The 14,767-nt window shown below is 45.0% G+C and overlaps 1 protein-coding gene across 1 annotated transcript in view; it reads right to left on the bottom strand.

Moving 5' to 3' along the window:
* nalf1b (NALCN channel auxiliary factor 1b) overlaps window positions 1-14,238 on the bottom strand; it is a 177,479-nt gene extending 163,241 nt beyond the window's left edge. The window contains exon 1 of the mRNA XM_073846134.1: window positions 13,167-14,238. Within this exon, the coding sequence (XP_073702235.1) occupies window positions 13,167-13,805 (639 nt within the window). The 5' untranslated portion in view covers window positions 13,806-14,238. The remainder of the gene's footprint in view (window positions 1-13,166) is intronic.
* Between the last annotated feature and the right edge of the window lie 529 nt (window positions 14,239-14,767).

Raw genomic sequence — 14,767 nt, 5'->3', positions numbered from 1 at the left:
GAGGATGCAAGGATGCAAGGAGACCCTCCAACTGAATGGGCAAAAATACCAATGGAGACTTGCAAAAAGCTGGTCAGCAATTATAGGAAGCATTTGATTGCTGTAATAGCCCAAAAAAAGGCTTTTCTATTATTGAGAAAGGTATAAATAATTTTGGACATGCCACTTTTTGTTCAAATGTAAATAAAAGATTTTTTCCACAATGATGCCTCTTGTACATCATCATATAATCTTTTGGGAGAAGCCTGTGTCATTTCCAGTCAAAAAAAAAAAAAAAACTTGCTGGTTGAATAAAAGTAACTTTAAGTCAGAATTTGCCAGGGGTATGAATAATTTCGGGCTTGACTGTACATACACATCACAAAATTCACATACTCTAGGTGACCTTATAAACACAGGAATTTACCCAAAAAATGCAAATTCTGTCATTCTCTACTCACCCTCATGTCGTTTCAAATGCGTAAGACCTTCATTCATCTTCATTACACAAATTAAGATATTTTTGATGAAATTCAAGAGCTTTCTGACCCTGCATAGACAGCAACACAACTGACACGTATATAAATATATAAAAACATATTGCGTAACCAAAAATTATTGAGATCATGTACATATACTACCAGTCAAAAGTTTGGACACACTTCCCCAGGGGAAGTATGGGGAAGTGTGTCCAAACTTTTGACTGTTAGAGTATACTGTGTAATAGGTCAACATATTGATCATTGCGACAGGCCTACAGAAGGCTAATGAAAGGTATATAATCTGGGTCTGTATAAAAGCTGATTATTGTGTTTGAACTGGTTGGCACACTTGGCATTGCTCAAGGATCTTGGCTGCACAGGCTCTCAGGTGACACTGCATTTTTATAGAGCGTCATAAGTTTGCTGAGCGTGACGAATGCCTTTATATGGAGACTGGGAATGTTTTATGCAAATGACTAACCCAGGTACACAGTTGCTCATTTAGAACACTCCAAACTGACTAACATCAGAATGAGGTTAAGAACAAACTCAAGTGTGCACACGTGTTGTGAATTAGGCAGACATTTTTCAGGAGAAGTTCTCTTGTGGGTATAAATACGAATAATCCGTGCAATTACAAGTGAGTGACAGCTATTGTGTGATACTTCTGGATGTTTTTAAAGATTTAAAGATCATCAGAGTGTTTTACAAGAAAGATCTGCTTTAAAATTTCACGTTTAATTTGATGTACTTTCCATTTTCTTTACTATTATTTGTGATATTCACTAATCTTTCAAATCTTTCAAAGTAAATCCTACACCAGTGCATTTTTATATCCGACATCAAAAATAGAGTCAACTGTAGCGCTATCAGAACATTATGTTTATTTCAGCTTCACAACCAACCTGACAAAGCAAAATTTGGCCAAGGGCAAAAATTTGAAGTGGGACTGTTTAATTGTAGTAGGTGAAGGGAGAGTGTTCAGGAAACCAGCTCAACAACAATCACAGTTTCACCATACCATTCAGTGCAGCTAGCGCCACAGAAATTACACACTTCACCTCCAAGATCTCTTCATGTTTCTATGATGGATCTCCACAAGGTGCGAACCCGCCCTCTGTAAGTTAATAACCACTGATATTCAGCACCAAAAGTGCCTGTTCCCGGATGCGAACACGGGGCAGCACGGTGGAAATCGCTGTCTTTCCGTCTCATTAATTTTTCTTGCAAACAGAGATCCGGCAGGTCCATGGCTCTTTAGTCCCATACATATTTAATGCCCTGGGGAAGAGGATGCAGAGGGCCGGATTCAGCTCCCTCCACAGTCGCCATGGCTTAGGCAGTAAATAAAGCGCCCTTACAAAGTCACACTGTCGTGCTGTCAAGAGGGCAGCCTCTCGCCAAAAATGTCATTATCTCCCCACTTGTGTGCAACAATGCGCAGGCTACCGAAGGTGAGGAGGCGAGCAAACACACAGGAAGAGGGAGAAGAAGAGGAAAATATGTTTTGAAAAAGGGTAAAAAAAGAGACAAAGAGAGATATGATTGTTTTCTTCCCAAATATAATTTCGCTTCAAGAAGCGCAGGGGTCATTAAACTGACATTCCACAATTCAAACACAAAGAGCAGTGCTTGTGCAAAGGTCACATGAACATAAGAATAGATTTGCAATTTAGATTGTGTTAAAAGGCTGCCAACTCCCCAGATTCAGATTTTTATTTCACTACGCAATTCTTCCAACACTTTTCGCGGCCTGCATTCCACTCACTGATTAGTTGATGAAAAGGAGGAGGTCAAAAGGAGCTTCATACGCAGCTTACAATGCCAAAACACCAACAAAACAACAAGGTATCAATTCCAGCCATTCTCTGCGGACCAATTATGACTAACGTATTTAGTATGTTGATTACAAATGTCTCCTCGTTAAACAGTGAAAGGATTTTCAATGTATGCTTGTTCAATACAAGTTTCTCTTCCAAAGAGAAATTACTCTACAAAGCCTGTCTCTAATTTATAAAAAATAAACAAAACTTTGCTGAAAACCTGTTGTACAAAATCTGCTGCATGCTTCCCATTTTTTGATCATTTTAACAAAGTAAACATAAGAGTATTATCAGTAATATTTCCCTAAAATAGGGGTTTTTGAGGGAAACATTCCAGGATTTTTCTCCATGTAGTGGACTTCAATGGACATTAACATGTTGAAGGTCCAATGCAGCTTCAAAGGGCTCTACACAATCCCAGCCGAGGAATAAGAGTCTTATCTAGTGAAACTATCTGTCATTTTCTAAAAAAAAAAAAAAAAAAAAATGTATGAACTTTTTAACCACAAATGCTCATCTTGCACTAGCTCGACTTCACACATTATATAGTCACATTGGAAAGTCACAGGAGTACGAACCCAGTGTTTACAAAGCGAACAGGCAAAGCAAGTCAACCGCCCTTTACAAAAAAAGCTAAAACATCAATGTTGGATTATTTTGAAGTTGGAGGAGAAAATAAGATGGAGTTTTTACCTACACTACCTTTTTGAACTGGAGTACACAGACAAAAAATAACCACACGTGACCTTTCCAACATAATGTGTGAAGTCACAGATGTGCATTGCACAAGTGCAAGATGAGGATTTGTGGTTAAACAGTCTAAAAATGTTCTTTTTTTTTTAGAAAATGACAGAACGTTTGGCTATATTAGACCCTTATTCCTTGGCTGGGATCGTGTAGAGCCCTTTGAAGCTGCATTGAAACTGCAATTTGGACATTTAACACGTGATGTTTTATTAACGAGTTTCGGGAGGAGCTCGCGCAGATAATTAACACGGCCAATACATCATAAGTAATCAGTCTCCCTATCTAATCAACACAGGGAAAATCCCTATAAATAACACAACAATCCTACCTTCCTCATCTCTTGTCTCGTCAACACTTCGGCACATCCAACCACCGAGAACATGTCCGAGATCACCTTTTATCCAGAGGATAACGCTTTTGAAGCGGCACGAGATCCCGCAGCATCCCTAGCCGCAACTCTAGCCACCACCGCCCCGCAGGATCCTACAACCGAGCCCGTGGCTGCACCACGGGGCCGCAGGCCTTCTCGCGACGCCATCACCGGCACCTTCCCCGGCGTCTTCCGACGCCTCAGCCTTCTCATCCGCTCCAGCAACAGCGAAATGGACCGTGGCAGGTCTGCGGCAAGCGCTCGCCAGCCCCAGCGCCAACATCCCGCGCCGAGCTACCAAAGCGAACGCCAGCCCGCCGCTCACGGCTTCGATCACAACCCAGCAGCTTCTTCAAGCCGCCGCGGTAGCGTGAGTTACCGCCGTGGTAGCGTGAGTTTACTGCCACAGTCGGCAAAAGTCCCATTCACAGCCCATGCCTCAGCACACTCCCCTTTCCTTCCCATGGCCGGCAGTGCCGCCATCCAAAACCAACGCGAACATCCCTCCACTAATTGCGCAAGCCCCAGCACCCGCCATTCCTCCCCTCCCCCTTCTTTCGTCCATTACAGGGATTACGTCTAGCGTGAGTTCAAATCATTTTTACCGACTTGGATCTTTGTGGCTCGTTCAGCAAATGAACGAATCCTTTTTCGAGTCATTTCATTAATTTTGTTGATTTTACAAAAAAGCTACGTGTTATTTCCAAAACACATGTTCTAATTATACAATCTGATTCCTTTTGAAGCCTTATCTGCCCCAATCTCCAGTCTGCCTTTGCCTAACCTGAATCAGTGAATTTCCTAATATAATATAATTTCCTAATATAAAAAAAAAAAAAAAAATCACTGTGCTTTGCTGGCCAAAGTCGACATCGCCTCTACCTCAAAGTCATGCCCATCCACCCAGATTTTTGGCACCTATTCAGCGTCTGCTGGCAGAATAAATATTACTTCACTGCCTCACTTTCACAGCCCTTAATTTTTCAACATGTTGTCAGAGGCAATTTGCTGGATCCTCTCCAACAATCATGACATACAGTTTCTGGTTCATATCCTAAACGACTTTCTGATCATCTTGCCCCCCGACTCCTCCCCAGCCGCACATCTTTGACTACCCAAAAGCTTTTCGCAGAGCTCCGGATTCCCCTCGCCCAAGACAAATCCTAGGCCCCAGCACTTCTATTGAATTATTGGCATCAACTTGGATTCCCCAAAAAAAAAAAAAAAAATTCCAGGCCTCTCTACCCAAAGAGAAAATCGATAGAACGATTCTGGGGACTTCCTCACTCTTAACTAATCCTAACCGTTCCAAGCGCAAGCTTTTATCCGTTTTAGGCCATTTAAATTTTGCAATGTGCATCATCCCGCCCCTTCGTCTTCCATCTACTCTTTCTCACATCCTCCGCCCACCCCCTAGAGAACCAAATATCCCTAACTGACCCATGCCGCAACTAACTCAGTCTGCGGATATCCTTCCTTCAACAATGGAACGGATAATCCTTATATAAAAACCTGATTTCTTCCCCAACTGATATCCAACCGTTTACAGATGTCACCCCCTCCATCGGTTTCGGAGGTGTTTTCCAAGGCCGCTGGTTCGCATCCACATAAGCCCCCCCACCCCCAGCTTGGCAGATTTTCCGCATCAGATATCATCCTCAGCGCTATTTTGAGCTATATCCTTCAGTCATTGCAGCTTTTCTATAGGGTAAAGAATGGTCCGCCACTAGCATCCTTGTCTATTGCGACAACGAAGCTACCGTGCACCGCGCCAACAAAGGCTGCTCCCATTACCCCACTCTAATGCCTTTTGTTAAGATGCCCGATTTGGATTTCGGCTTGCGACCAATTCATTATCACCGCAAAACACATTCCTGGGTCTAGAAATCAATAGTTAACTCTCTTCTCCTTTTTTCCTTCCAGAAATTCAGATCCTCGGCGCCAGAGGCGGACCCGCTCCCGACCCCAGTACTTCCCTATTCAGAGCTAATATTCCCAAAAACCACCCCCTGAGACCCCTCCTCGAAGCTTCCCTCAATTCCATCCTCTAAGCCGTTTCCCCCAGAACCCTCCAAGTCTTACTTAACAGCACAGAAATGTTTCAAAGCATTTTACGCAGCTTACAAGTTATCTTTTCCCAACTTCTCCCTGCTAGCTATTACCTCCTTCATCTCCTACCTCAACGCCATCAAAAACCTCCAAGTCAGCTCCATTAAAGGATACTTTAGCGGGATCTAATTTGTTCATAAACTTCTATAACGGCTCACTTTCGGCCAAAATTACCCATTCCTAGAATTGCCCTACTCAAAGTTAAAAAAAAAAAAAGCCCAACCCCCCAGACAACCTATCATCTCCACCCTCCGTGAAGGTTACCATTCCATCTGCACTGCCCGCACATTAGACGCCATGTTTATCCTGGCTTTCTTCGGTTTCCTCAGATGCTCTGAGCTCGCCTTTACATCTGGCTTCAACCCAGCCATCCACCCAACTGTCTCCGATCTAGCAGTGCTAGACGGTGAAACCATCTCTTACTTCATAAAACAAAGTGAGACAGACCAAACAAAGAAAGGCCACTTCATTTATATTTTTAACCTTCAATCATCCCTCCAACCATTCCAAACCCTCCTAGCCTTCCGCCAGCTCAGGAAATCCCAATCCAAACCCCCTTCCGACCCCCTCTTTACAGACGACTTCAACCGCCCCGCCACACGCTTCTGGTTCCAAAAGCACCTTAAATCCGTCTTGCTTCTGGTACCCCAGCCGACAACTTTTCCAGCCATTCATTCCGTATAGGCGCAGCAACCACAGCCGCTCAAAAAGGCCTCTCCCAACAGCAGATCCAAGCGCTTGGCCGCTGATCATCAGAAGCTTTCAAGAGCTACATCCGACCAGATCGCTCCTCCATCAAGGAAACCCATCAAACCCTAGTCGGCTAACCCGTTTTATTCCAAGCCCCCTGTCCACTCGGTCTCTAGCCCGCTCGCTCCCGCCAGAGCCTCTATCTATAACCTTTTTCTGCCGCAGCAGAGCCCGCTTCCGCAGAAGCCTCTAGCCCCCTTCCCCGCACCGCAGTGCCAGCTCCCGCAGGAGCCCCTAGCCCTCTTCCCACACTGCAGCAGCAGCGTTCGCTCCCGCCGGAGCCTCTATTTATAACCTTTCTCTGCCGCAGCAGAGCCCGCTTCCGCAGAAGCCTCTGACCCCCCTTCCCCGCACCGCAGTGCCAGCTCCCGCAGGAGCCCCTAGCCTCCTTACCACACTGCAGCAGCAGCATTCGCTCTCGCTGGAGCCTCTATTTATAACCTTTCTCTGCCGCAGCAGAGCCCGCTTCCGCAGAAGCATCTAGCCCTCCTCCCCGCACCGCAGTGCCAGCTCCCGCAGGAGCCCCTAGCCTTCTTCCAACACTGCAGCAGCAGCGTACGCTACCGCCGGAGCCTCTATTTATAACCTTTCTCTGCCGCAGCAGAGCCCGCTTCCGCAAAGCATCTAGCCCTCTCCCCCGCACCGTAGTGTCAGCTCCCGCAGGAGCCCCTAGCCTTCTTCCAACATTACAGCAGCAGAGGTTGCTCCCGCAGAAACATTTAGCAGTTTTCCCAGCACCGCAGTGTCAGCTCCTTCAGAAGCCCTTAGCCTTTTCCCCACTCTGCACTAGCAGCATTCGCTCCCGCTGGAGCCTCTATATTTTAACCTCCCTCTGCCGCAGCAGAGCTCGCCTCCGCAGAAGCCTCTAGTCCTCTTTTCTGCACCGCAGTGCCAACACCCGCAGGAGCCCCTAGCCGCCTTCCAACATTTCTGCAGCAGCGTTCGCTCCCACCGGAGCCTCTATTTTAAACCTCCCTCTGCCGCAGCAGAGCCCGCTTCCGCAGAAGCATGTAGCTTTCTTCCCACACCGCAGAAGCAGAGGTCGCTCCCGCTGGAGTCTTTATTCTTAACCTCCCTCTGCCGCAGCAGAGCCCGCTTCCGCAGAAGCATTTAGCCGCTTTCCCCGCACCGCAGTGTCAGCTCCTTCAGAAGCCCTTAGCCTTCTTCCCACTCTGTACTAGCAGCATTCGCTCCCACTGGAGCCTCTATATTTTAACCTCCATCTGCCACAGCAGAGCCCGCTTCCGCAGAAGCCTCTATCCCTCCTCCCTGCACCGCAGTGCCAGCTCTCGCAGGAGCCCCTAGCCTCCTTCCAACTTTTCAGAAGCAGCGTTTCGCTCCTGTCGGAGCCTCTATTTTAAACCTCCCTCTGCAGCAGCAGAGGCCGCTTTCGCAGAAGTCTCTAGCCCTCTTTTCCGCACCGCAGTGCCAGCTCCCTTATAGAGCCCTTGGCCTTTCTCACATGCAGCAGCATTCGCTCCCGCTGGAGCCTCTATTTACAACCTCCCTCTGCCACAAAAGAGCCCGCTCCCACAGAAGCCTCTAGCCATCATCCCTGCACCGCAGTGCCAGCTCCCGCAGGAGCCCTCAGCCTTCTTCCACACTGCAGCGTTAGCTCCCGCTGGAGCCTCTACTAATAAACTCCCTCTCCCGCAGGAGCCCCATACATTTTTTAAAAAAGTGCCTTTCCTTAGGAGTTGTCCTATTTTACCCCAGCAGTACCCGCCGGAGCTCCTCCCTCATCTCCATCACGCACCAACGCCCGCAACTACAGCGAACGTCCAGCATCCCTTAAAGGTCCACTGAAGTGCCTTGAAACACGCAGCGTTCTTCTATGTGGTGACGTTCTTTTAACTGAAACAAAAACATATCGCTAAGCCCCGCCCACTAATTTTGAACAGCCAATAGCGTTCCATTTATATCTGCTCGGGGCAGAGCCGTTGAGCTCGGTAAAGCCGCATTTGTAATCTTATGACAGCCACAGACTAATAAATTACCCCACAGATTCAATATGAAACTCTTGCTAAAACGAAATAGTGATAATAATCATGCTGAGGCTGTGTAGTTTAACACATGCCGAGTCCGACCGCGCATATGAGCGCATATGATCTGCTCCGCGTCTCTGTGTAGGGGGCGGGACACTACGGACTCTAGAGAGCATTTTATTGGACAGAACGTTTGATCTGAAACTGAAGTGCGCGGTGATATCATCAAAATCCTTGATTCATATTGGCGGAAGTGACGAGAGTGTAAGTTTTGAATGCCCATATCTTGTAAAAGCGAATTTTGTCACTGCTTTGAAACACACTAGCTTATAGATAATCTTAAAACTAATATATTCATACTAAAAGCCAAAAAACTTTAATTTTGATTTCAGGGGGACTTTAAGTCCAAGCCTTCTTTGGGGTGCCGTTTTGGCTGCTGTCCTGCAAGTAAGTAGCCTTTTGGGGAGCGCTTATAGGGTTCGGGCCAGTGCTGAGCTCGGACCCCTCCCCCTGGGCGGGGGAGGACCCCGGGCTTGGGAATTACCACCGAGCTCGAGGCCCTCTCCCGGACAGCACACCAAACACGCACAACCTTTCGCTCAGTTTATTATCAGTAAGAGGGAACTCGTGAAGTGATGTTTTATTAACGAGTTTCGGGAGGAGCTCGTGCAGATAATTAACACGGCCAATACATCATTAGTAATCAGTCTCCCTATCTAATCAACACAGGGAAAATCCCTATAAATAACACAACAATCCTACCTTCCTCATCTCTTGTCTCGTCAAACCCATCCTCCACCCCGTCTCCTCACCTTCAGCCCATAGGGGGAGCGCTTATAGGGTTCGGGCCAGTGCTGAGCTCGGACCCCTCCCCCTGGGCGGGGGAGAGCCCCGGGCTTGGGAATTACCACCGAGCTCGAGGCCCTCTCCCGGACAGCACGCCAAACACGCACAACCTTTCGCTCAGTTTATTATCAGTAAGAGGGAACTCGTGAAATAGGCTTCCATTGAAGTGGAGAAAAATCCTGGAATGTTTTCCTCAAAAACCTTCATTTCCTTTCGACTGAAAAAAGAAAGACATGACCATCTTGGATGACATGGGGGTGAGTAAATTATCAGGAAATTTTTATTCTGGAAGTGAACTAATACTTTAGCTTTGGCCATATAAATACCAGCAACTGCACCAAATTGTATATTTTTGCTCAGTTACTCTATATAAAACTGAGATGTTTTTCCCCTCCTTGAGTATGAGCTTCATCTTCTCACTCTATCATGCTATATGGACCCTAAAAGCCTGATGTATCAATTATGATACTCAACAAACAAAACACATATGCAAATAAGCACTTTTTTGCCAGGCCTTACAGGGATAATGAATTCAAATCTCTTCTAGAGCTGATCCGAGACTGACCCTTAGGACAAAAAACCTGGTTATGTTCAAAGGAAGACACCTGGGCCCCCTTCACATCCACTAGCAGCTGTCAATCAACATCAGTCAATCAGAGTCATCCTAACCGACAAAAAGCCTTGTAAGAACAAGCATGTCTCCACTGAGTGCTCCTGGGAAGAAGTAGTCTTGTGTAGCCAGACGTTTGACTAAAGGCATAAGATCTGGTGCACACTGCAATGTATCTGGCCAAGAACCGCCCACTTAGACAGAAAGAAGCTGTCTGATTGACATGTAAAGTGACCAGCCACAGTTTCATTTATAACGCCTGTTTAAGGCCAGAATTGTCTGAAATAGATTATGTGGTGCATGTTAGACTCTTTGTGTCTAACTACATAAACACAAAGTAGTATATACACTTCTGCTTGTGTTTATCTGGCTACCTTGTAAACACAACTTTTTGGAAAAACCATTGCTGATGCTTAAAGCCAGCCAATCAGATTAGAGCTTGCCAGTTTTTTGTGCAATATGCATCAGATGGTCAGTGAACGGACTGTGGGCGGCCCATGCAGCCTGAGGCTGAAACTAGGGAAGAGGTAACAAAACAAATCTCTCTCTTGGTTTTCATGTATTTTCCTTAACTCCCTCTCATGCATACACACACATTTAGACAGATGGAAGATTATGAATTTATTTCTTCCACTTGCTTTTCTGCCTAAGGTTGTCTAAAGGCTTGGATTTTTGGACTGGGAAGCGGAAGTGTAATTTTGGGTAGCGTCTAAACAATCTATGGATTAATATGGATTATGCATTGGATTTGTGTGCCATCTGAAGTCGAAATAGCTGATGAATGGCAGGATATGTACAAAGCATATTTCATATTTACTCTTCAGTTTTGATTTCTAAATTCAACTTCAAGATCTAAAAACTAAAACCTGCAAATGGTATCTAATGTATATAAGTGTTTATTAAAGGAATAGTTCTCCCAAAAATGAAAATTTGCTGAAAATGTACTGACCTTCAGTACATGAATTTTTTTCTTCATCAAAACAGAAATGTACCATTACTTGCTCACCAGTGGATCCACTGCAGTGAATGGGTGCCGTCGTAATTTGAGTCAATAATCCACAAGTAATTCCAACAACTCCAGTCCATCAATTAACATAATGTGAAGCAAAAAGCTGTGTGTTTCTGAGAAACAAATCCAACATTACTGCATTTTAACTTTAAACTGTCGCTTCTGACCAAATAGTCTATAAATCCATAATAATGCGTCCTGCAGTGAGGTGTTTCCCCTGCTTTCCCTGTTGTCCTCTCATATCTAAATCCACCAACATGTTTGTTTAGAGCTGTTGTAAACAAAGCTTGATCTGTGCATATTTCTCCTTTTAATGATGAAATTGCTTTTTAGAAACATGCACCTTTTCGCTGGAGTCGTGTGGATTATTTGTGGATTATGGTGATGTTTTTATTAGCTGTTTAGATTCTCATTCTGACGGCACCCATTTACTGCAGAGGATCCATTGGTGAGCAAGAGATGTAATGCTACATTTCTCCAAATCTGTTTAGATAAAGAAACAAACTCATCTTCATGGCCTGAGGGTGAGTAAATTTTCATTTTTCAGCGTGCATATATATATATATATATATATATATATATATATATATTTTTTTTTTTTTTTTTTTTTTTTTTTTTTTTGCCATTACTATGTTTTTAATATTGCACAGCCAATGGCTGACTTTATTAATCAGAATAAAAAATAAAATAAAATAGAATAAAAAAAAATCTTTAATGCTCAGCCATTACAAACATGTAAAAACATGTAAAAAAAATGTTAAAGCATTGCAACACCTAGAGGTGAATACAGATTTAATTAAATATTTTACACTGTTACTAGGGAGAAAACGAGTGTTAAATGAGGATTAGAATTGTTGTTGTTCTGTATTTTCAGGTGAGATGTGTCTTATTCAGCAAACACTACTATGTATATTGTACTTGTTTCAGCACCATGGACAGGGACCAAATCACTCTCAACTGTAAAACCTGAACAAAACTAAACAAATACGTAAAGGATGCAAGAGAGAACAGAGCGAGCGAATGAAAAAACAACAACAAAACAAGAGATAGATGCAACAATCTGCTGCACACTCACTGAAACACTGTAATGGGTAATGTACTTTACAAAGTGTCCTGCAGTCAGTTTGGCAGGACATTTTGCCCTTGTTTTCTCATCCCACAGCACAGGAAATCTGAACTCAAAAATCTGATATAGCTAATCATTTGGAAATGGCATGTTTCATATGCTGTTCTGTGCTGTGGCGGCTGCAGCTGCTCAGTAGTCTAATGCTCTATTAAAGGTACAGGTTGAGAGCAACAGCCGCATTTCATGCATGTGCAACAGCAACGTTATTCATCACCATGACTGAAGAGGAAGAGAAAAAAACACCAATGACTGGAACAGAATAGCCTTCCGGGGATTACGCAGAAAAATCACTGCTGCACTATTAACGTTATTGAAATTCCATAAAGCACTGCGCCACCTCTCTCTCACTCCCTCACACACGCAATCTTTGTGTTGTTCTATCTCTTTGCAGATCGCAGGACACCTACCATAAATCTCAGACTGTTTCAAATGAGAGGACATGCCCTCAGCTTCATCCCTCCATGCTGAGGTAATTACCATCTATGAGAGCAACCCCTGTGGACAAAAACATCTTAAACAAAATTAAGATGGCCTGATGGTTTAAGCTGGCCTTTCTAGCTTGGCTATAGCTGAAAAGTGCCCAGAACCAGCCCCCCATCACTACTATAAGCTATCAGAGCAGTTTCCAAGTAATACTGCAAAAACACTAACAGAACATAAAACACAAAAAGAACCAGCTGATTACTATGAACAAGTACTATGTTGTTATTTAAATACAATGGTCTTTGCATGATACTCCAAGATATGTAAACAAGGCCGTCATTATAGTGATGTCATTCTAAAACACCAGGAATTACCATCTGATACTGTACTAAAATATCCCCACATTTTGTCCACATAGTGAAATTATATCTGTTTTTTATATTGTATATTTATAAAAAGTGGTAGCTTTTGGGTTTGGTTTAGATGTTTTTGCTAGCTATATTTTGCGTAGCTTGCCCATCATTTTTTATTTTGTCATGGAACATCCATTCGTAGTAGATTTGCATAATATTTTGATACAGTTGAGCTGAATCATCTGAACACACCACACAGTAAAGACATACTGTTGAACGTTCCGATAAGCTCCTTTCTATCTAAACCAAACTTGTGCATTCAAGGTGCCCAAAAAATCCACCTCCCGTTAATCCACAAGTGCGCGCGCACCGTGTTTCCGCGCGCGCTCTCGCGCTCAGATGACAAAACAGCGGACCGTACACATTTAAGAGAGCTGTTTTTTTTTCATACGCTTAACGTGAGATAAATGCGATGACAGCATACACGACGAGCTTCTGTTCGAAGCCGTCCACAAACAAAGCAACACCAAAAGGGAAATGCAGCGTACGCCTACCGTGCACTCTTCCATACACGTCCGCACCGAATATACATCCGTTTCATATTTCTGAACCAAAAGCTCAAACTCTCGGTATTTCTCCTGAGCTCGTCGGTCGTAGCGTTGGTAAGCCTGAACGCACTGGCTGCATCCCGACGCATCAGCCATGTCCAGGCTACAGGTCAAATTGTCCGGACTCGTAAACCCGTAAAACAAATCCAAAAGCGAGTAGGAGTTACAAAAAGAAAGATAGAAATCGCTCAGGTTCCACTCGGAGAGGCCCGAGCACACGGCTTCCGCCTCGTCAAAAGTCAAGCAGTTTTTGGAGAGGCTGTCAGGATGACAAGTTTCAAGTCTCCACAGAGGTTTGGTAGAATTGCCTATAAAAATAAGACTCTGCTCTCTCTGATGGCTGGGTGAAAGTATATGGTTCGTGTGCTCCAGCCGTTTGTCTCGCGTCCTCGTCAGTTTCGCCTCGGCGCAGAACCACAGATGATCAGAGAGCAAAACGGTGATAAACAAAAGAGAGGCTAAGGACAGTCGCCATCTCTGGGCCCTTTCCGAATCGGTGAATAATGGCTTTTCGTCCTCTCGGGGTGCGAAGCAGATTTTTAAGCCGTCATCTTGCTGCCGACACGTCCAAGCACCCCTGGTCATATTTCAGGAAAGAGCAGCACTGGCCGACTCCACCGCGACGGCTCCTCTGCCACAAAATGCATTGATTTGAAATGTTTTCCTCCCGTTCAACAGCGCTCCCGGCAGCTGTATCCGACTCTCTGGGCTAGATAAAGCCGCGCGCGGTCATATCTCCGTTATTCCGGATGGCTCCCCGGAGAAAAAGCGCTTTCTGTGTGACAACATGCCTCCTCTGTTCCCGAAGCTCCTGCCTGTGTCCCCGTATCTCCTCAAGGGAAGGCGAGACGCTGAACGAACTGCTCTTTCCCTATCTGGGCGGATTGCCTTCGATCTTCTCTGCTGTTCATCATCATCATCATCATCTTGGGTCCTGTGTTAAGTTGCCGCCATGTTCGTCTTGAAACACTTTTTGGGGAGCTGGGTCATTTGCGTCATCTCCATCCTGGCGCAGTAACACAGATCTACAGACTACAGGCGATGGATACATGCGCGCGCGCGCGCACCCGCACTCACACACTCTCTCTCTCTCTCTCTCTCTCTCTCTCTCTCTCTCTCTCGCTCTCTCTCTCTCTCTCACACACACACACACACACACACACACACACACACACCACACTCACTGGACGTGTCAATATGAGAGATCACTCATAATAAATGCACATTTCCCCGTACGCATTTAGATTTTAAAGCCGTTCACCCCCTTGTCCTTCCTCTTGTCCACATCCACTCATCTTCAGCATCCCGTCACGTTCCCGTCAAAAGCCATCCGTTCATTACAAGCTCCGAGCAACATAAACGCCGCAGTGTGGACGTTTAAAGACGCGGTGGCGTTAAACAGCATCGTTCTGGCGATGCGTAATGTCCTTTAAATGCGCAAAGACGGGAGGAAAAGGATGTCACAACATGTTGCGTAAAGGAGAATCAGCGTGTGACAGAGATGAAACGACATTTGTATGTCTCGTTCATCCAGTTCAGGCTGAAGT

This window comes from Garra rufa, chromosome 8 (assembly GCF_049309525.1).
Source record: "Garra rufa chromosome 8, GarRuf1.0, whole genome shotgun sequence".
In the NCBI taxonomy this organism is placed as follows: domain Eukaryota; kingdom Metazoa; phylum Chordata; class Actinopteri; order Cypriniformes; family Cyprinidae; genus Garra; species Garra rufa.
Note: the sequence above shows the minus strand (reverse complement) of the source record. Positions and strands in the feature narration are given on the sequence as shown.